The sequence below is a fragment of the Scophthalmus maximus genome, chromosome 11, assembly GCF_022379125.1.
Source record: "Scophthalmus maximus strain ysfricsl-2021 chromosome 11, ASM2237912v1, whole genome shotgun sequence".
Taxonomy (NCBI): Eukaryota; Metazoa; Chordata; class Actinopteri; order Pleuronectiformes; family Scophthalmidae; genus Scophthalmus; species Scophthalmus maximus.
Genome location: NC_061525.1, coordinates 16,060,715 through 16,083,779, shown reverse-complemented (window position 1 = coordinate 16,083,779; position 23,065 = coordinate 16,060,715). Strand labels below are relative to the sequence as shown.

The 23,065-nt window shown below is 42.6% G+C and overlaps 1 protein-coding gene and 1 non-coding gene across 2 annotated transcripts in view; both read left to right on the top strand.

Moving 5' to 3' along the window:
• Nucleotides 1-22,831, top strand: part of LOC118299064 (rho guanine nucleotide exchange factor 17-like) — a 56,403-nt gene extending 33,572 nt beyond the window's left edge. The window contains exons 3-25 of the mRNA XM_035622451.2: nucleotides 6,105-6,182; nucleotides 8,804-8,986; nucleotides 11,393-11,509; nucleotides 12,483-12,575; nucleotides 12,697-12,873; nucleotides 13,145-13,195; nucleotides 13,398-13,507; nucleotides 13,684-13,769; nucleotides 14,114-14,232; nucleotides 14,408-14,615; nucleotides 14,807-14,880; nucleotides 15,020-15,103; nucleotides 15,316-15,419; nucleotides 15,878-15,984; nucleotides 16,077-16,196; nucleotides 16,293-16,560; nucleotides 16,694-16,780; nucleotides 16,991-17,058; nucleotides 17,217-17,365; nucleotides 17,506-17,680; nucleotides 17,979-18,074; nucleotides 18,583-18,765; nucleotides 18,968-22,831. Of these exons, the coding sequence (XP_035478344.2) occupies nucleotides 6,105-6,182; nucleotides 8,804-8,986; nucleotides 11,393-11,509; nucleotides 12,483-12,575; nucleotides 12,697-12,873; nucleotides 13,145-13,195; nucleotides 13,398-13,507; nucleotides 13,684-13,769; nucleotides 14,114-14,232; nucleotides 14,408-14,615; nucleotides 14,807-14,880; nucleotides 15,020-15,103; nucleotides 15,316-15,419; nucleotides 15,878-15,984; nucleotides 16,077-16,196; nucleotides 16,293-16,560; nucleotides 16,694-16,780; nucleotides 16,991-17,058; nucleotides 17,217-17,365; nucleotides 17,506-17,680; nucleotides 17,979-18,074; nucleotides 18,583-18,765; nucleotides 18,968-19,176 (2,946 nt within the window). The 3' untranslated portion in view covers nucleotides 19,177-22,831. The remainder of the gene's footprint in view (nucleotides 1-6,104; nucleotides 6,183-8,803; nucleotides 8,987-11,392; nucleotides 11,510-12,482; nucleotides 12,576-12,696; nucleotides 12,874-13,144; nucleotides 13,196-13,397; nucleotides 13,508-13,683; nucleotides 13,770-14,113; nucleotides 14,233-14,407; nucleotides 14,616-14,806; nucleotides 14,881-15,019; nucleotides 15,104-15,315; nucleotides 15,420-15,877; nucleotides 15,985-16,076; nucleotides 16,197-16,292; nucleotides 16,561-16,693; nucleotides 16,781-16,990; nucleotides 17,059-17,216; nucleotides 17,366-17,505; nucleotides 17,681-17,978; nucleotides 18,075-18,582; nucleotides 18,766-18,967) is intronic.
• trnam-cau lies at nucleotides 9,945-10,017 on the top strand. Its single transcript has one exon. It is a non-coding gene; the product is annotated as a tRNA-Met (tRNA).
• Nucleotides 22,832-23,065: the final 234 nt, after the last annotated feature.

Genomic DNA, 23,065 nt, shown 5'->3' with positions numbered 1-23,065 from the left:
TGTCTAGGAGGCTCTATTGCATAGTAGATATTGGTGAGAGCAGAGATGTTCTAGGCCGCACAACTCACAACACAATAGTTTTTCAGCATCCAGATACGGTTACTTAACTTGTCCTAAATTGTTTACATTTAGTCATCTGCTTGCAGCTAGATTATAATCTGCTATAAATCAATTATGATTTTTTATAATAGTGTAGAACATTGATTTATCAGGTATCAGTTCTCTCCCAAAATCAAATTATCTCATGCCTTTCTGTCACTTTTCATATAGGAAAGCAATGATCACCACCGTGTTGAATATTTTCCAGATTATTCAAATATTATATTGTTCCATAGAGTCAGATTTAGAAATAATGGTTAAAAAAAAGGTCAAAAATGTTCTCAAGTTGAGGAGTCTCTTGTTTTGTTGAAACCAACAATCCAAAATACTTTGTTTGATGTCGCAGAAGACTTGGATCAGCAAATATTCATGTTTTTACGCAGTTTAAATCATCATCAGAATAGTATGTTTAAGTCCTCAACTAATTGTTTTAGCTGCAATTGAAATTCTCTGATGCCCTGGCCGTAAGAAAAAAATTATAACACCGTAAGTAAACATTGAAGCAGAAGAGGAGTAATCACACACATTAAAATTGATTATCTCATTGACCCATTGTGTGAATATGAGGAGCTGTAGAGAGGAAATGAGAGGGAGAGGTGATGATGATGGAGGAGATGGGAGGCGGATCAATGGAGTGTGCGTGTCCGTCTGCAAGAGAGAGAAGAACTATTGATCAGTACAGAGTGGGTCAGAGCAGCATGTGGCCTCTAAATGACAGTTACGGAGGACTTGCTTATATGTGCATGACGGATGAAGTGACGAGGAAGCTTTCTCTTTGGGGCTCGGAGGCTGCTTGTTGCTGCTTTGGCCCGGCTGTTGCCAGGAGATACCGTCATCAGGAAGGGGACGGGGGAGGAAGACTGCAGGGGCGGAGAGGTGTGACGACGGGGATGAGATGAGAGAAAAGGTGTGTGTCTCTGTCGCTGATGCTTCTAATGAAATAACTTCAGCTTCATAGTCGCCATGCAGATATTGGATCTTCATATCTAACTCCCAGCTAGAAAGAGAATAACATGTTGGGATGGTTTCAATGCGCACTTGGGTTGATGAGTGTGTGCAGTTTGGGAACTTTAGAATTGTGTCTCGGGCTTTTTTGTAGATGATGCGGTTCTGTTGGCTCATCAGACCGCGACCTCCAGTTTGAATGGGGTTAGTTTGCAGCAGATTGTGAAGCGGTTGGGTAAAGAATCAGCACCTCCGAGTCCAAAGCTGTGGTTCTCTGCCATAACATGGTATATTGTACTCTCTGGGTTTGGGGTGAGTTGCTGCCCCAAGTGAATGAGCCGGGTTCTTGCTGGATCAGCAAGGTGTCGGCAGTAAAAGCAGTTGTGAACGAACACGGAACTGAGCCGCGAGGCAAATCTATTGATTTACTTCACGCGATCTACGCTCCGACCCTCACCTATGGCCATCAGCTCTGGGTGGTGACCGGGTGGCTGGGCGCAGCCTTAGAGATAGGGTGAGGGGTTCGGACATCGAGAGGGAGCTCGCGGTAGAGCCTCTGCTCCTTTGCGTCGAAAGGGCCCGGGGTACACCCTGAACTCACTGGAGGAATTACATATCCCATCTGGCCTGGGAACACCGCTGGATCCCACAGGAGGATCACGGAAAGCGTAGCTGGGGAGAGGGATGTCTGCAGCTCAGCAATAAGACAAGACAAACGATCTTTTGTAAAAAAAAAAAAATTGTGTTGTTCCAAACTCAATGTGATGAGCAGCTGTGCCCCATTATAGCACGTGCACGTCTTTTTATTGGTGTTTAAGGTCACAGTAAGAAAGACATGATGACTCAAAATTGAGGGCAGCTGTGACGGGAAGATTACTCCATTGTTGGTAAAATACCACAATTACCTACTGAATTGCCTGCAAAACAAAATAGGCAATGGATCGATAAAAGGTTATGAATCCACCCAAACACTAAATATACCACTGTCACGGTTCAAAGTAAGAAAAAAAGCAGTCGGGGTTGTTACTGTTTTTTACAAATTAAATACCTGGAAAATGAATAATACGAAAATAATACGGAAAGCCATTGCGCGACATACAGCTTTTGATTTTGTGTGCAGGTCTAGGCCTCCTGAGTGTTGCGGTAACGGCGGCAGCAGCGCGACATGACAGTGAGCAGGGCAACGTACACGCTCAACGGTGCCAACAAGGAGATACGGCACATAGACCACGCAATTGATAAACCTTGTGACCTCTGGTCCATGAGACCACAGGTCAAATGATGTCAAGTCAAACAGAGCGGCAGGCAGTCGACGTCTGCTGCCGGATATATGGTGTCTTGATGGTTATGCTGTAATGTTTGGCTGCAGTTGTGAGGAATAACTGACTTTATGGACCCCCTGTGTCCACACCATTATTAAGACACCAGAGCTCGCGCAGGGACACGGGAGAACATGCTGTACTACTACACTCCGCACTCATACATACATACAGTATTCACACGCTTGTTCAGACCCTTTTTCTTTTCCTGTCACACACACTTGAGAGTTTTCCTCTCAGGTCCCATCCCATGTGTGTGACTAACGGACAGGCCGATTCCTATTGGCCTCCCACTTCTGTCACAATAATCTCTTTACCACAGGTCTACCACCCTGCGGGTGAACTTGTGATGTCATAGCCGGTCTAACTGAACTGGACTTAGCCTATAACCTCGACTTAAGACCTAGGTTGTTAAAAAGAAAGAGTTATTACAAATAATTCAAAGTTGTGATGTCAGCTCTGAAGAATATGTGACTCAGATAGATTTATGAAGGATATTTAGTTTAGGAGGTGTATTGTTGTTGCTGTGCAATGATTACCCACTTGACAGTTTTTCACTCCCCAGCCCCGGCCTGATGAGCTGGAAAAATGGAACCGTGACTCATCCTGTGTCATCATGGCACCACAGTTATTATGTGTGACTCGTGTTTTATTGCACTGGATATACATCTGAATGTTCTGGTCTGATGGTTGACACGCTGCTGCGAGAGTGTCTCTACTGCGCCGTTGGCTCTGCTGCTGCTTTGAGACCAGCCCGTCCTGTGACCACTCAGCCTCTCAGCTGGGGTTACTATGGCAACTCCAAACTAGGATTCCTTGCATTGTTTTGCGTGTGCGTTTGCGTGTATATGTGTGTGCGTGTATATGTCTGTGTGTATGTGTGTTGTCAGACTGGCATCATGATTCCAATGAAGCACACATGACAAAGCAAAAAATAATTTGATCATCGTAAATGACATTTCCTTTGTATAAGACATGGGTGCAGAGTTAGCTCTGTTTGTGTGTGTGTGTGTGTGTGTGTGTGTGTGTGTGTGTGTGTGTGTGTGTGTGTGTGTGTGTGTGTGTGTGTGTGTGTGTGTGTGTGTGTGTGTGTGTGTGTGTGTGTGTGTGTGTGTGTGTGTGTGTGTGTGTGTGTGTGTGTGTGTGTGTGTGTGTGTGTGATCTCAGATGTTTGTTTGTTTTTGTCAGACTGGCATCATGATTCCAATAAAGCACCCATGACAAAGAAAGAAAAGATTTGATCATCGTAAATTACATTTCATTTGTATAAGACATGTCACGAAGTGCTGACTGAAACATCTATCACTGCAGCTGTAACTACCAGCTTTCTACAAATTAGAAAGCATTTCTGCGACTGGTCTGAAAAATACAGAGGTTCCCAGCTGTCAATCTGCCACTTCTCATTTGAGAGGGAGGCTTCAACTCTCAGTACTGGTTAGGGAGTTAGAAAATTAAAACGGCAATTTTAATACTGTCAGTGTATTCTCACGGATAACTGTGGAGTGTGAGTCATTTAACCTTGATGGTGTCCAACAGTCTGTATCCTTAAAAACATATTTTCCAGTGGTATTTCAATTTAGGTGCTAAAATTGTTAGCCAATACATGTGGCTGACTGAAAATGAAGTGACACCATTGTCATAATAGAGAAAATTATCACTTGTCAGGATTTGCTGCATTATCTTACAGTACATTGTAAATTGAATATGTTTGTATTTTGGACTGCTGGTCACACAAGCCGCTGTGCAAGCATCAATATCACAGTATGAAACTACAACTGATCAAAAAGGGAAGCTGATTCTAAACACCGGAGACAACCACATTAATAACAACATTTCTATCATGTATAGACACATATTCTCTGTCTCCTTTTAAAGACACATTAATCAATTACTAATATGTTTGAGATTGGGCTCCTCTTCAGGTTGGTTGTTGTAGCCGGTGGCACATTAGATATCCATGTTTCATGAAGTGAATAGGACGTTAACCTCGATTTCAGTTCGATACTTTAGCCAAGTGATTTAGTGTCTTGCTCAGCGGCACTTCAGCGGTGCTTCTGCTCACTGCAACAGGGGACTGAACCACAAAGTATTTTTGAATCACTTGAGTAGTGTCCTCACATGGAGGGTAACTCGGGAGTACAGGATAAATAGATGATTGCTGCGTTGAGCCTTGTTTAGCCCCGTCGTCTCGTATTCCATTGTGTTTGTCTGTCTGTTTTTGGACTGAACCCCTGAACCCCCTTTACTTCTTACGTAGCAACAGCAAGAACTAAAAATATGACAATGCTTTCCTGCACACTCTTTCCTCTTTTTCCGCTGCCAATCACTTTCAATCTCTCTCACTCTCTCTCTCGCTCTCTCTCTCTCCTCCAGCGGTGACCCACAGAGCCCCTGGGATCCTTTCGGATGCCAAACACTAAACATGGCCTTTCTGGGAAGTTATTGTTATGGTTATTTATAGGGCACAGTGGTGCTGGCAGAGGGGGAGCAGGGGAGGAAGGGAAAAAAACCGTCTCCTGTGTGTTTTTGAGGCCTCTCTGTGAGACAATGTGGTTATATATGCACAGCAGGGTTTCGCCTGTTGCTCCATTTGATATTTATAGGTCATGTTTGGTACCGGGATATTTTTGGGGGTCTCCCCTGCGGCCCCTGAGATAATACGTCTGACTTGTTCCATGATCCTTAGCCCCCCCCCCCCCCCCCCCCCTTGTTATTCTCCCACCTCTCTGTGTCTGTCACGATAATGTGATAGACTTTAGAACTTTCGAATGATCAGAAGAAAGGATGGATTTTGTTGCTCAAACAACTTATAACAAATTCTTTCAAGGGGGGAACGCTGTTTTAGTTTTAATGTAACAATTTAGAGGAGTAAAGTGTAACAGGAATAAATATGTCTTTATTTGTCGTATGATTTAGAAAAAAATCGACTTTTTTCTTTTTCCTCCCATCTTCCCCTCCTCTCTCGTCCTTTGACTCTGTCTCTTCCATCGTGTCAGTTTCTGTCTTGGCCGTGATGCGTTGGACTCGTGTCCACTCTGTGCTGGAGCTGCTCCTTCTCTTGCATCCATAGATCATGAGTCATTGTTGGGGGGAACTGCTGAGTCATGTTTTTGCCTCTGAGGACGTCCTGGCCTCAGTGACCTCTAATCCGGTCCCCGTGTGCTAGTTGTGGTTGTGCAACTATTGGGACATCTGTGTTTTTATCTGTGTCTGCCTCCCTCATAATGATATTTAGGATGTTTCTTCACTTGACGTTAACAAGCTAATATTCAAATCAAACTGTTCCTGGAAATTAAAGCTGTAGCAATGAAGAAGACAGTGTTTGTTTTGCTTCTCAATGAAGTTCAGGTCAATTAGGCCAATAACTGATTAGGACAATAATATTTTGTTTGAGAAGTGTTTAGCGCTTTGAGTTTCGTGAAAAGCATTCTATAAATCCAATGTATTATTATTATTATTATTATTATTATTATTATTAAGTTAGTGAATCATGTGTAAAACAAGACGACAGCAGAAATATATTTTTGACATTGGTACTTTTTTTTTTACACACACATGTTGCTGTAGTTTTGAGGAGTGTGTTTGATGAGTCAGCAACATTTATTAAAGCAGCTGTACTGCGTCTGCAAATATGTGCAGTCTCCATGTTTTGTGTCTGTAGTAGGCTGTTTATATAACTAAGCACAGTGTAAAGTCTAAATAGTGGTGATTGACCTTCTTCTTCCTCGTCTGCTTTCACAGGACATGAGGAAACATGTGATGATGACCCTCTTGGACACAGAGCAGTCATATGTGGAGTCACTACGCTCTCTCATTCAGGTAACACACACAGACACACACACACACACACAACTACACACACTCATAAAGGGAGGTGAACATACTACAAATACTTTTGCTCCTTGCATCTTTTTCCAATTAACTCAAGTTCACACAAAGGTAAACGCGCACAAAGACAAACACCACTTTGGATTCACGGACAGCTCATGACATGATTAACACATGTAGGTAACAAAGGGGTTACAGTATGTAATCCACTTATTGTCATTCATCTCGTCATGCCAACCTCACCACATCTCACTGTCATCAGCATTATCTGCACACACACACACACACACACACACACACACACACACACACACACACACACACCTATATCCTACATTTGTGTGTGTGTGTTCCAACAGCTAAATAACCTTTAACCCAAATCTTAGCCACATCCCTCTCTCTCACACACACACACACACACACACACACACACACACACGCACACACACACACACACACACACACACATTTGGAGACCAGGACAAAGGAAGCCAATACAACAGTGTGCCATGAAAGGAAATATTTTTATTTTGTTTCTGAACCACTCAATAATCATAATCAAGAAGAAAATCAGGAGGACAAAAATGGGTTGGAGATCCCAGCAAAAAGGAACTCATCCCCCTAACTACCTACATGAAGTCTAACTATCAAATTAAAGAAAACTGATAACTGAACTACTGAAGATCTAAGATAACAAACTAAAATCACAAACCCAACACTCTTTAACGCAAAGAATCAGATTGAGGACGGAGCTGGGAGAGCAACTCCCAGTCAATGCCTGCGGCTGCATGACAATTATGCCCCTTTTAACTGCTCCTCCTCCTCCCCCGCCTCCTGATCGCATGGATGGAAATCCAGGTGCTGCTCCACTCATCGAGAGGCAGGTAGATAAGAGCGAGAGAGAAAACAAAACAAAAACACACCCACGAAGATGAGCAGTGACGAATAGTCACACGTCTCACACACACACACACACACACACACACACACACACATTTTTTTGTGTATTTGTTTTTTGTGAACATCCCACATGCACGCTGACTTTGTCGAGTGTCGGCCTATGTTTATGTGTGTGCGTGGACACTACAATGAATAATCCTGGGCTGGGTTCCCATGGCGACATAGGGAAAATAAGAGTTACCACGGCGACTGCAGTGAAAGTGCAGATCCCTGAAGGAGGGTATCAGATGTGGTTCAGCGGAGACGGCTCCACAGCTGCACTGCCCAATGTTGAAATCGGACTCTTTGACATTTCTTTTTTGTAAAACTATATGATTAATTATTAAAAACTGTATTACATATTTGGGTCAGCTTAGTGGGACTGTCTGACTACTTACCTGGTCAGACATAAAGAATCAACTTCATCTGTTGTCATCAATGTTTTAATGATAGTAATGGCTCAAATAACAAAAGTGCACAATAAATAATTGTAATGTAAAAGCACTCATGGTGATGAACCCACACATCTTCAGTTCCCTCAAGTGTATTTAACGACAACTGTGTAAATAGAAGATCCAATAACAACAGTCCCGCAAATTAAACATGCAGCTAGATGGTAACTCATCTGTCATGAGTTGAGTCTGTCAAAATATTCATTCAAGTTTTAAAAAACATGTCTGTTTTTAGGGAAAGTGACGTGTGAACTTTAGCTGTAATCCACATGAATCACATGTCATCAATCTGGGTACGTAACGCATGTTAACATCATGGCAGCGTGCTTGACCCGTCACAGAGGTGCGTTCAAGCAACATTGAAAACATCAGGTTGTACAGTAAAGAAAAGCTTAATGAACATAAAATGTACAAAACTATAGATGTTCACTCTCAAACACTTACAATTCTGTGTTTTTTCTTAAACAGTAGAACCCACTTTAGCGGGATTAATTGGTTGACTTTGTCATTAGGCTCTTGGTTCACCAAAAACACCCTTAGTTGATTAGTCATTTCTGACATTGTGTTTAATAAATGTCTGACAAGCTGCGGGGGTCACTGTCAGGAATTCAGGTGAAACTGACAAAAATAGAAATGTGTGTGTGAGAGTGTGAGTGAGTGAGCAGGAGGAATGAGAGGTAACAAGTCATTCAAAGGTGTTTTTTTATTTTTTATTTTAGCGACATTTTTGTAGCCCAGTTGTGGGACACCTCCCCCTGCTTCTCCCCCCCTTGTTATAAAAACTTAACACACACACGTACATTAGTGATTAAGACCATTGTCGTGCTTGTGTAATGCTGTTATCCCCAGTGTAGCGTAAGTGTAGAAATATATGCAGTGAATTGAGACAAATGAGAATGAAGGCAGGTACATTAACTGTTAACTGTTATTACCCTTCAATTTCCCCTCATGTAGCTTTAGAGTTGAATCCACACTGTGCCGATTTTATTCTGTATGTTCGCCATGTTTGTTCCAACACTTTTCAATTCATGTACATGCAATATCACTTGATTCTGTAAATGAATGTTAGTATTATTTGATCTGAATGTATCATTCAAAGTGCCCCCGAGTTTTACAAGCTGCCGGTTCGTCACTGCTGAACAACGTGCTTGAGCTCATGTCAAGCATATTTCAACGTTTTGAAACAATCACTCATAAAACCTGCCGGTTCCGTCCCCTCAGGGCTACATGCGTCCTCTCAAACAGCCGGACAGCGGCTCCATAGTGGACCCTCTGCTGGTGGACGAGATGTTTTACCAGATCCCAGAGATCCTGGAGCACCACGAGCACTTTCTGGAGCAGGTCGCCGGCTGCGTCGGCCAATGGCATGACAGACAAACCGTCGGACACCTCCTCATCCAATCAGTAAGTGGATATGACACCACATCCAGGTGTCGCTAAAGTCACACAGGCCGGTTGTGTAGATTAGTAGATTTAACCTAGTACCTAGTAAACAGAAGTTACAGTAGAGAAATCCCAAAGTTTGACTAATGAAAAAACATCATCTACATTATATAGTTTATCCACTAAATTTTATATTTCAACGTAGTAAATATCTTTATTATTCAATTCTTATTATAATAAACAAATAAAGAACTGTTGTTAAAGCATTACTGCCAGCAGGGTTGATTGAAGCTGTTTTATTAAGAGATCATCGACTGTTGGCAGGGCATGTTTAATATTTTGTCTTCCCGGTGACCTCTCTGCGACCCATTCAACATTTCCCATGACCCGAGGGTGGCTCTCGCCCTAGACTTCGAAAAATGCTTCGCTAGAACATCAGTGTTGAGCTTGACGTCGGGTTTTGGACCTTGAAATGGAAAAAGAGAGGAGAGTTTGTCTATCCAGGCTGACGGCTTTACACAGACTTTGACCAAACAAACGTGGAACGTTGCCTTGGTTTTTTTTGGGGGGGGTGGGGTTGATTGGTTGGAAAATCCTTCTGCCTTAGACAGTAAGATCAAATCAAAGAGTGCGTGGAAATTGAATGAAATGACATACTGAATTAGAGGTAGATGAAGCAGGTAAAGAATTGCATTACAAGTGTATTGTAACACTTCACACCTCAGATACATTCAGATTCATAATAAATAAACTGTTAAATGAAATCCTACTGAGGGTGGGCTTTTGTTAAAAAATAAACAATATGAAAATTGATGAGAACAGAAGCATGTTTTCTGTGCAGTAGAAAGCTGAGCGTAGTGGTTTTTCCTGTTCAGATCCGTCACACTGCTCAGACGAAGGCCCCTCCCCCGACCGACTCCTCTCCCCCGCCATTGTCCCGCTTCAGCTCTTAAAGCCGCAGCATGCGGCATTGCAACACGCCTCGTTGGCGCAGTAGGCAGCGCGTCAGTCTCATAATCTGAAGGTCGTGAGTTCGAGCCTCACACGGGGCATGTGTTTTTGCACAGGGTCTTTCACCATTTGAAGTAGCCGATGATTTAGCAGTTGTTGCATTCACCTGCAGGAAATGGAGGTCGTCTGCAGCGGAATGATCTGACATGCTGCAGAAACTCTCTAGATATGTTTAATATCACCACAGACATGTTTTATAACACAGGTGTTCAGACTTCGCCATAGATCATAATCATTTTCTGCTCAGTCAGAGCTCTGTTATGATAAATAGTTTCACGCATGACAGATTCCCTGCCTTCCAAAAACATATACATACACACAAAAACATACTGATCAACATTAAGACCAGTGGTTTAAATGTTGTGGCTGATTGGTGCATGTGATCTATTACTAGCCCCTCAAGCGTCCCTGTAGTAGATTAGCTCTATAAGGTGTATTTTATGTTTATATATTCTTTCCCAGAAAATGCATTAAAAAAAATAATGCTGTACATTGTTCCAGTTAATACAAATACTTCAGCCATGTTTGATTTGGTTTATTGACAGCTTTGAATATATTTATTGTTTTTATTTATTGAGTATTACTTATTTCCATTATTGTATGTGATGCACAACTCATCAGCAATTGTCATGATGGTGAAAGACACTTAAATTATTTTTATACAAAATAGATTATGACATTATTAAGCGAAACATCAGTCCTTTAAAAAGTATAGCCTGGTTGTTGTATCGGTCGGCCGATATTATGTGCCTATTCATAGAAGTATATGTATATTCAATCCTGTATTAAAGAATAAAACCGTGCAATAAGTCATCTTCATTATTTAAGGATCAAGTAGCTCCTTGTTTAATCTTCATCTTTAAGCCAAGAGGGTTTGACACCTTCTCAAGTTTTAAAAGTTAAGACTTAAAGATATTATAGGGAAAAATCTTTCACAGGGTCTCCGCACATTCTACACAGACACGGTCTCTCTGTCCTCTTTACTGTTCGTCTGAGAAGAGGGAGGATGGAGAGTGAGGACACCGCTAGATGGTCGACAGTAAAAAAAGGAGTGAGCATTAGAGGAAGGTCAGGTTATTTTATAAAAGCAGTCTACTCTGTGACGTCAAATAAGACGCCACACTGGGCCGTATGTCTGTCAACACACACTCTCTGTCCATGTCTCTACTCCTCTCTGCCCTCTGTTTGTGAAAATGAATCGGGTCAGGGTGCTTGATCACTGTGTTTATGTTTTGTGTGTGTGTGTGTGTGTGTGTGTGAGAGCGAGAGAAAGGAAGAAGACAGATGGATGGAAAGACTCTTATCTTTTCTAGTGCCAGCCAAAAGAAATTAAAAACCACTTACACCAAGGTTTTCTTTGGTTATATCACAACGACACAACTCAACTTAACGTAATGTTTTTCCTTTTCTCTCCAGTTCTCCAAAGAGACTTTGGCTAATATGTATTCAGCATACATAGACAACTTCCTTAATGCCAAGGATGCAGTGAGGATTGCCAAGGAGGCCAAGCCAGCGTTTCACAAGTTTCTGGAGGTGAGTGTTGGACGCGACGCAGGATGTCCGGTCCTGTCGCAGCGGCTGCTCTTTGTGTTTGTTTGGAAAACTAGAAAACCAGTCTAGAAACATGGGCCAACCAGTATTTTTAGTGCCTGACACTCTCCACTGAAACAAATAATAAAATTCCCAAGAAATCTTTGCCAGCGTGCCAAGAATTATTGCCTAAATTTTTAGTTTTACTGAGGAATGCTCACCGGTGGTGATTCTAGCTGTAATTGTTTGCTTTGTGTACAAGTTCATTTGCTTCCTGTTTTCTTCAGCCTGTTCGGGCGTGCCGGTGTTCCCATGAGTTGTTGTCTTTTGAGTATCCTCGCTCCGAAGTCGAGCACTTCAGGATTTTGCCATATGAATCGTGAAATGTGCATCCACCTATGAATGTGTTTCTGAAAATAGTGATTTTACACCGTTGATCAAAATGAAAACACCCACCTGTCGTTTAACGCAGGCAAAATGTTATTTTTGTCCCTCTAATACTCAAATTTAAGATCAGAAACTTGTCTTTCTCTGCTGAATTTTAGAAAATAGGGTTTGTTTTTTCTCTGTCACTCCATGTTCCTAAACTGAAAGTACAAACCAATAATTGTGTTCCACAAGGCATCTCTTCAAACCAATTAAACAAGATATTTTTTCTTTATGTATAAAAACAAACCCTTTGGATGTTTTGGGCAACATGTCCAGTTAAATTTCATAGACCACTAAAGTAAACTGCAAGTGATCAGGCACCACCAACAACCTGTCATGTCCTTGTCCTGCTCTCAGTTTACAACCATCTGAACATGCCAGCCAGGGGTTTCACTCTGGAACCACTTTGCCATCTGGTGGTGAAGATGTGAAGTGCAGTGCTGATCTGCTCTCCCAGTCGAACGCCTTGTTTGTTGAATCTCAGTTATTCTCTCACACTCTCTCACATCCGTGCTCCCGTGTCCCCTCCTTTCCTCACTCCCAACAGCAAAACATGCGTGAGAACAAGGAGAAACAGGCTCTGGGTGATTTGATGATTAAACCGGTGCAAAGGATTCCACGATATGAGCTGCTGGTTAAGGTGACACATCTCTAAATATCTCTTTCTATAAACTATAAGTAGCCTAATTCTGTGTTTGGTGACGAGAAGCTCATGTGGAATAAGATAAACACACAGTAAGTTTGGGTTGCTTTTCACGCAGGACCTGCTCAAGCACACCGCGGAGGATCACCCAGATCACCCGTTTCTACTGGACGCCCAGAGGGACATCAAGCGCTTGGCTGAGAAGATCAATAAGGGGCGGCGCTCGGCTGAGGAGGCAGAGAAAGAGGCCAGGGTCATTCAGGAGATCGAGGCGCATATAGAGGGAGTTGAACATGTGAGACATGTATTATGTAGCTGCTTATTAGGACGATACACCTCTTTTTGCAAAGGCAAACATCAATTTAACGTTATGGCTGCATTGCTAACTATAAACAATTACTTTAATTGTCCTAGAAGAAAGTAATAAGAACAAGTAAATGTTTTTTTGGAATTTTTCCCTCTCTTTATGGTTTCTATTCAAAAGTTTTATTCCATCATAATAGAGTTTTCAGTAATTTTAAATGAAATGAAGTGATTGTTATTTTTTCTGTTTGTGTTTGTATTAGATTCTGAACCCACAGAGGAAGTTCTTGAGACAGGAAATGGTCATGGAGGCGGTAAGAGATAACACAAAAAAAACATAACGTACAGAACAGTTATGGCATCTCTAGGAAAATATATAATAATTATTATTTAAGCAAAAAGCATCCAAACATTCATATGTATGACCCTTCCTACAATATTAGTTGTAAAAGTTAATAATAAATAATTCATGTTAAAATATTCTGAGCTCTCCCTCGTTCCTTTTTCCCTCTGTAGAAGACGGTGGGCGGAAAAAAGGACCGTTCTCTGTTCCTCTTCAGTGATCTGATCATCTGCACCACTCTCAAGAGGAAGTCTGGCTCATTAAGACGCAGCTCCATGAGCCTGTATGTAGAGCGCGCGCGGGCGCGCACGCACACACACACACACACGTCAGCATGCAGTTTCCAAACCACACTGTTTCCCCCGGTGTTGGACAACAGATGTACAGACAATGCTTTCTAGTGTTTGACGTATATAATAATTAGCTCTTTTCTCCATCACACCTTTCATTCCCTCTCAGATACTCGGCTGCAAGTGTGATTGATACTTCCAGTAAATACAAGTTCCTATGGAAACTTCCTCTGGAAGAAGTGGAGGTGGTGAAAAGTAAGTGAGAAGTCTCAAGATCACATACTGCCGATGACATGGAAAACTGAAGAAGCCTGAATAACTGTGTTTAGTTTCAAATTGCATTTAACACATTTCTATCACTAATTAGGTATTAGTAATATTTCTGTCAAATCTGAGTATCAAAATTTAAACAATGTAATGCAGGTCATTTGGGACACGTGGGATCTTGTCTCATCAAATTTGTTTTGATGAACTCTACCTGACTTTTTGGCTCATTTAAAAGTATAACAATTTAAATATGGAACGTCTCGCCTATAGACTGTATTTAAAAAAATAAATCACCTCTGGAATTTTTTTTTTTTTTTCCTTCCCTGCCCCAGGCTCTACTCAGGCAACGAACAAGGAAAGCATCCAGAAGATGATCAGTCGATTAGATGAGGATCTCAGCACGCTGGGTCAGGTCAGCAAACTGTCGGAGACCCTCAGCTTCCCGCACCAGGTATTGTGGACCGATGCACACATGCAAATGGCAGCCACATGTTTCAGCATTTTCCCTTGCGCACATCAGTCCATCTTAATGCTCGGCCCTAGGTATTCACAGCACAGGTGCAATAGCCCGAGGACAAACTGATGACTAAGTTAGTAATTTATTTTGTCATTTCCAACTCTATCAGTCCTTAGACGAGGCGATTAAGGATCTGATGGCGTCCGTGCACAGGGAGCTGTCAGAGAAACAGTCTTTGGCCTTCAGTATGACGTTCCTGCCCACAAAGCTGGAGTTTACTACCGCCTCTGCTGAAAGCAGCTTTGTGTTCGAGTTTACCTCGCCTGACGCCCGCTCCAACTTTGAACAGGCATTCGAGGACGCCAAGAAGAAACTAGGTCAGTTAAAAAAGCTTCATTGTGAAACAAAATATCATTGACTACACTGAAGTCTGAAAATCAGACCCAAGAAGGCGAGAATGGAAATTTCCTTAACACAAAAATGTGTTATATTTATAAAATATAATTATTATTATATTGTTAATGATTCTGACAAAGATCCCCCCCCCCCCCCCCCCCCCACCGTTTAGCTATGAATAAGGACCAGTGGGAGCCAGAGTTTCTGAAGGCAATCCCCATAATGAAGACACGTAGTGGAATGCAGGTGAGAGCAACAGGAAATATGAAGATGAAAGTCATGATACATGTCTGTAATTTAAATCAAACAATGTAGGCAAAGCAGTCCGACCTTACAGATCTACAAAAGCCATCTCTACTCATGTTTTTTGCGTGTTTCTCTCCAGTTTTCATGTGCCTCCCCCAGCCACAGCTGCCCGGACAGCGGCTGTGAAGTGTGGGTGTGTAACAGTGATGGATACGTAGGACAGGTGAGAAAATTACTCTATATGTACGAGTTATTATCTAATAATTCAGGACTTTTGGTGACAAAATCCACTGATAAATTACAGAGGCGGTCACAGTTGTATGGCTAGTTATTGGTTATGCTTTTTTTGATGGACAAAACACATTTGATTATTATTTTCTGACTGATGTGATCATGATGATGATGATGACGATGATGATGATGAATCTTCTGTAGGTGTGTCTGTTGAACATCAAAGATGAGCCCACAGTGGAGGCTTGTATCGCTGTCTGCTCAGCGAGAATCATCTGCATTGCTGCTGTACCAGGACTCAAGGGAAGGTCAGTGGATGGACACTCACACACACACACACACACACACACTTGCAACAACACAAACATTCATAGGTTTCAGACTCAGTCTTGAGTTTGACCCTTCTTTCTCAGATTCATTTCCCATGTGCTACACATTGTTTCACAAGACTGTTTTCGAATTCTCAAGAAATATATTTTTTTAAAAGTTGGAATATATGATGTCAAAGGTCTTCATCAGTGTAATTTTCAACCTATTTCTGGAATAATCTTCCCTTTTTAATCCCGTTTTGTCATTTGCTTTTTGGTGATGATCTGTATTTTTATTTCAATCCCTAAGAAAGGAGCAGGCAGTGTGTGGTAATTGAAAATACATCTAACGGGAGTGAAACTTGAAACGTGAATTCAGCAACACACTGCATTGACACCTGAATGGTTCACTGACTATTCCTGACTTCCTCTGCGTTGTCGTCCTCTCGTCACCTCAGAGAGCGTGGATCAGAGCCTGCCCCCGGGCCTCCCTCCAGAGCGCCTGGTCAGCAGCTCCATATATCCATCTCTCATTCATCTCTGGAGCTGACGGAGCGACCCACTGGTTCGTCCATTAAAGTTTTCACATCATGACAAGCAGCAACAGTTCATGTGTCGACCGATCAGCGGATTGATGAGCTGATTGATTGTTTCCAGGACCAGGGGCGGAGCTTGTTCCTTTCGACAGCGATGACACAGATGACGAGGATTCACCAAGTCCTTCTTCCACTCTGCAGAGCCAGGCCAGTCATTCCACCATCTCCTCCAGCTATGGCAGTGAGTAAAAACAAATCAATCACACACACACACACACACACACACACACACCCTGCCTCTCTGAGGCCCTCACCCTCTGTTTTATCTCCTTTCAAGATGATGAGGGTCCAGGCTCCAAAGACATGGCTACAGAGACCACCAGCAGCGAAGAGGAGCAGGAATTCCCAGTGGCGAGCTCTTTTGGCGCTCCGGGGATGTTAGGAGTTGGCGGAGGAAACCGTGCCCAGGCAGAGAGCCCCATGGACGGCCGGGCGATGCGTCGATCCTCCCGGGGCTCTTTCACCAGGGCGAGTCTGGAGGACCTGCTAAGCATCGACCCCGAGGCCTACCAGAGCTCAGTGTGGCTGGGCACAGAGGACGGATGGTGTGTTGTGCAGCAACGCATACATGTATTCACCTACAGATATTAACACGTCTCTCTCTGTGAAAATAGCCTCCTGGCTTTGTGGCATCACCAGGGTTAACCCCAATATTTCTCATGCTTCTGTTTCTGTCAGCATCCACGTGTATCAGTCCTCAGACAACATCCGCAACCGTAAAAACAGCATGAAGATGCAACACTCAGCTTCCATCCTCTGTATACTGTGAGTCTGCTCTTTATGCTTTAAAAACAAGAATACCACTGTAAAATTATTATCATTATATTTTCAAATACTTAATGAGGGAATTTGGGGGGAAAAAAAGGATGAAAAGGCATATGCTGCAGCTGGTTTCATCCAGTTCAATTTTTATTGTCCGCCTTCATATTTCATTTTCACAATTTTCTCTTCTTTTTTTTTTTTTTCCTTCTTCAGGTATTTTGACAACAAAGTGTTTGTGTCCTTGGCCAATGGAGAGGTGATCGTCTATCAGAGAGAAGCAGGTAAGCGGAAGAATGGACTCAAACAAACAGTTCTTCCAAGTCAATTTCTTTTAAATATTCAATGTCTTGAATCCTCTGTCCTACAGTGTGTGAGGTCCCCAAAATAATGACATGGTCATGTTATATTTTTTTCCTCTTTTTAATCCCTGTCTGTGCAGGGAGTTTCTGGGACCCTCAGTCTTCCCAGACGCTGGTTTTGGGCACGCCCAGTAGTCCTGTCACCAAAATGGTTCCCGTGGGAGGGAGGCTTTGGTGCGGCTCACAGAATAGAGTCCTTATTATCAACACGACCACCCTGGTGCAAGAGGTAAGAATGGTTTGAGGTATGACGATGTGGATCACAGCGTTTGACCTCAGACCGACAGACAAACTCACAGTCTGATCGGTGTGTGTGTGTATAACACCTCTTCCCTCCCATCTCTCTCTCCCACCCTTCCTTCTTCCCAGCACTGGTTCCAGGTGGGCACTGACAGCAGTCGGTGTGTGACGTGCATGGTGGCGTACGGTCAGGGCGTGTGGCTGGCGTTGCAGGGCAGTGCGCAGGTCAAACTGTACCACGCTCAGACCTTGGAGAGCCTGACAGAGGTGGACGTGGCGCCTGCTGTGCACAAGATGCTCGCAGGTAAGTACACATGAGAAATACATGAGAAAATTATGGGTGCATACACAAACATGCAAATATATACATACATGGTAGAGCTCTGTATAGGCAGGTAAGGCACAGAGAAAGGTGCATATGAACTGATAAAAAGCATCTGGATAAGCAACTATGCTGTATAACCTACAGTAGTACCAATCTGTCCATTTCCTCTTAGTGCTCCTTAAAATGTTGTCTTCTCATTTTCGCCTCTCTGTCCAATGTCCGATCCCCCTGTATACCCGTCACTATGACGCCTAACCTGTATCCCTTCTCCTTTCAGGCGCAGATGCGATCATCAGACAGCACAAAGCCGCCTGTCTGAGAATCACAGCGTTGCTGGCCTGTAAGGATCTGCTGTGGATTGGCACAAGTGCAGGTAAAACACACATTTGTGGTCTAATAAATCCAAAAGAGATCCGCCTCATGAATAGACTGAAATGCCATTTTGTTATATTTCATCATTAAGTCCAATGAGATTAGCGATTTTAAAGTCTGGAAATAATCCAATAGTACATTCACAAACAGCATTACAAAAGTCATATTCTATAGGCATTAAAAAGTCTTAATTCATGCTAAGGAATTGTTCTTTTTGTTAAACTTTAAATATTACAAATGAATGAGGAAGAAACATAACTTCAAGATTAATGGAGACATAAAATCTTAGTGAAAATGAGCTTTAATCTCTAATTTAAAAAAAAAATATGTGTGAGAGTATGAAGAGTTATTGTTGAAACGGTTTATTAAAAGATTTTTGAATTTCGTCTCATTAGTAGTACAAGTGTACTTACTTTGCCTGTGATGTCTGTATCAAGTGGTTACAAGTATCCTAAATGATGCCCTGGATTAAAAAATGAAGCATATTCCAATATGGTGTTCGTCTTCAGGGGTGGTCCTTACATTGGTGATCCCAGCTGTGAGCTCAGGAACTGGGGCTGGGACGGTGAAATCTCCCCTGGTGCCGATGGGCTCGGCTCACGGACACACGGGCCATGTTCGGTTCCTCACATCAATCGAACTACCGGAAGGGTTTGACATGGACTTCCCTCCTCCAACGACTGACTCTACAGGTTTTTACTGCTTCTTCTTTTTTTTCCAGACATTTTGGTAGCGAAGTAAGGTACCAATGACTCACTCATATTCTCAGAATCTTGGTCTTTAATAACTCAATACATGTGCACCCTTTTCTACATTTGCCGCGGATATAACAACAGAAAATATATACTTAAAGCTGAACGGAGTAACCGCTAACCTTTCCTCTCCGTGTCTTAGGCACCCAGTCCCAGAGCGGCAGCACAGTTGACGGGAACCTCCAAAGGCGCGACTCTGCACGTCGCAGGGCTTCCGCCCACATCCCTCCAAAAACCAACCATCTGGTGATTTCCGGCGGCGACGGCTATGAGGACTTCAGACTGACCAATAGCAGTGAAACAGTCGGACGGGACGACAGTACCAACCATCTTTTGCTTTGGAGGGTCTGAGACAATCGACCCCAGTTCCCTGCCTCTCGCTGAGAATGGTGCACAAGCGCCGCCGCCACCCCCCCCCCCCCCAACCATCAGACTTCTCACTTTCTGTTGTTGTTGTTGTTGTTGTTTTTGGTCTTCTGCTCGGTCCAGCAGTCTCTATGTGCGGAATATGGCTGTCAACTCCCTCCTGAACTTTCAGATGAATACGATCACTTCAAAGCCAGTTTTCTTCAGTAATGTTTCTGATGGTGTGTGTTGTTCCTCACTGTTTGCCGTCTGTGCACGTCTATTGAATTGTTTGGCATCTGCGAGTGACGTCTAGAAACGTGTCTTTGCTCTAAAGTTTTCCCTGACAGAGACAGAAGAAGGCGGAGAAATGAACTCGGACCCGAGAACAAGGAAGAAAGACGGACGAGGACTTGGACTCTCCGGTGTGATTACACAGGAAGACATTTAAGTGAACATAGGCACAAGTGAAGCATGTAATTGTGCTTTTGACGTTTTGGATATCATGACAAGATATATGAATATTTTCAAATGAAACATACTAACATACTGTAGTTTGATTGATATTCTGAGTCCTTTATTTTCACGAGCTTAGGAGAGAGGTTCGGTCAATGTCTGTGAGCTTCTACAAGGAGTAAAGGACGACATATTTCCCTCCTTAAACCCCGAGCGAGGTCCAGCTCTGGACAGCACCTAATGGCAGATCTGAGATCAGATAATTCTGGCCCCAATAAGGATGTTCATTATAACTACTCCCTGATCATTGCTTATAGATATGAGACTGCCTAAACATATTTTCTCCTCAAGGGAGAGAGAACGAGAGCATGATTTAAGTGCAATATATGGCAAGGGTATCTAATAAGACTATAATCACATAAATACAGTCACATACATTAATTCACAGCCTTCCCTCTCTTCACAACCATAAGTGTGTGTTTTGAATGAATGAAGCAGTGTCCCAAAAAACATGACTATGTCAAAGTTTTGACATTAAGAGATCTGAAAAGATTTCTTATGCTATGAAATTTCACTTTATTGAGTATTCTCTGAGGAGGGACTTGTTTCGCTGATTTCCACGACAGAAATGACGCTAGGCTGTGGTTGCAGACAAAGATAGTTGTGTACAGTATTTATGGTTTTTATTTTAGCGCCGCCTTTTACAGCACTTAATTTATAGAAGATGTAGCTTTCACTTTTTTTCTTTTTGAGTAGAAGAACAAGGAGACCATGGCGTGATTACCAGAACAGAATCGCCATCGTAGTTTGGCTGTGGCAGAGAGACAGGCGCACTACGCATACAGTCCACTCATGATTTGGTGTGATGCGCAGTTCAGGGTTCTTGTTTTAAAGTGGTATGATGCCAAAGTTGAGGGTCTGGAGATGCAGATGTTGGCCTGACAGAAAACACAGTCGCCCCTTTGCCTGTTTGGCCAAGATTGCTTCAGTATTTCAATTGGCCCTTATGCCCCTTATGCACAAACACAGGTTTCAGTATTGATTGTTTAAGAACAAGATGCGTGGGGTTTGTTTGTGTTTGTGGCACGAGACAGTGGCCGGTCATTTGGAGAAGGTCAGAAGTACAAACGCTGAGCGCCCGCACGTGCCTTCAGAAGGCTAAAAGCTAAGCCATTTTAGAAACAGACACACACACACAGTGAAAAGTTCACTCTCCCTCCGCTCACAGCAGATGTCTGTGGAAGTGAAGGATGACATAGACTTGTCCTTGAACACACACACATGCACGCACGCACACGCGTTACCCTCAGTCTCTGGGGTTAAGCAGTGATCGTCTTAGATCCCTCCAAGCCTAGAACACCTCATTGCACCTTAACCAGCCATCTGGGCATTTCACCTCAGCCTTCCCACCTCCCAAGCATCCACATTGGGTTAACTCTCCGCTGTGAGCTGGGCAAACGGTTAAGAGGATTAGCTGGCCATTCTGATGGCTGCCGACGAAATAGTGAGCACACAACTGAGCGGCCAAATTCCAGTTAGCTGGTAGTAGCCAGTGAATAATATAGCAGAGGGATGTCAGAGAATTGGATCAAACTTTGAGAAAGCATTTTGGGAACTGGCACAGCGCTCACAGTAGAGCGCACGCCTTCGCCGAGGCCCAACAGTCCCCATGAATTCAATCAAGTCATAGATATCTGTCCTCTAAATATGCCTGTTTTTTTGGGGGGGGGGGAGATCCATGCAGGATTCCACGGAAAATCAGTGAAAATGTCAACATCTTTTAATTTGTTCAAGAGGGATAAACCTGGATGCTTTGCCCCTTTTTCTGGATCGTCACTGAAATGTAATGGGTTCCTCTTTGGGCGCATGTCCTATCCTTCCAAGTTTCGTGGAAATCTGCAGTATTTAGGTGTTTTTTGGCGTTATTCCTGTGACAAAAAAAAAAAAAAAAAACAATAGGAAAGGGGCAAAAACATAACCTTGGCGGTGGTTTTAAGTATGCTCGTGTCTAGTTGAGAGTTAGGTACCACTCTCGTGAATGTCAAGCTACAGCCAGGATATGATTATCTTAGCATAGAATAACTACTCTATTGTTAAGGTAGCAGATGTGCAGGATAAGTGTTTTGAATATTCAGTAGGATTCACTAGTTCATGTTTGGGATTTCAGTGCCAAGAGCTGCCAGTTTACCAATAAAGATGCTGTATATCAATGCTGGCTGTATGGCAACGACAGGAAGGAGTCGCTATATTGTCAGAGGACACTGACAATCTTGGGGTATTTAGAGGAACATCTGTGATATTTCATGTTGCACCAGCGCTTTTTGAGCAGCAGTTCTAAAACAGAGTTGAGCAGCAAACGAAAAAAAATCATCATTGCTCCTTGGTGGCGGGCCCTTGACCCAGGCTGAAAAGTTTAGTTTGATGGCTCAATGCGTTACTGTCTGAAAGTTGGAGTTGAAGTCAATAACCTTAAAATTTTTCTTTAAAATCTGCCTTATCAAGTATTTGAGTGACTGAATAATCATATTTTCAGCAGTTGCATTGTAGATTTTGACCCCAGTGTATTGACTTGAACCCTCCCCATACAAACATGCACATGCAAGCAAGCACACTGCCTCTTAAATATGAAGTAAAACTCAATGCTTATTTGACCACACTGTTTCTGTGTGCCGTGAAACAGATTCACCATCACGTCAAACTCCTCTTATCATCACTGATTATCTCCCACAAACTTTGAAGTAACCTCCTCATGTCCTTATGTGAACAGTCTTTATTGTTGTAAATATTGGAATATATTGGCTTTTTGTTCTGTAAATAGTGCACCCGCGGTACTCAATTGTTCATACGAATCTAATGTCATATTTTTTATATATATTTGTGTAAGGTTTGTTTTTCTGTTTTTTTTTCCTCCTCTCTCTGGCATGTGCTGTCAGTCACGTTTAAATTATAAAATGCTATAGAACTTTCCAGAAGACGAAAAACGGCGTCTGTTGTGACCAGGGGGACCGAGAGAGTCTGGTGATGTCGATGTTTGCCTTGTCACAGATGACTACAACAACCACATGGTCGTAACTCTGCATGTAATCTCTGGTTGACCTCTTGCAGTCGTCGTTGTTACAGCAATTTTTTTTTTTCCCTGTATGTAGCTGTTTTTGTTTTGTCACTGTGGGGTTCTCTTTGTAATTAAATCAATTCACTGGTGCAATTTCCTGTGATTCTTTTAAAATGTACAATATACAACAAAGAAAGTTGGGTAATAATAATGCCCAAAATCTGCAGTATGATTTAATATTGCAAACCAATTGATGATGACGCTTTTTCTTTCTTTCATTATACACCGAATGACCTACCATTAAGACATGTTGCCTGTTCATTTCCGATTCCAATGATTCCTCCCTCTGTCCTTAACAGTCACTATTAAATATAATGGATTCGTGCC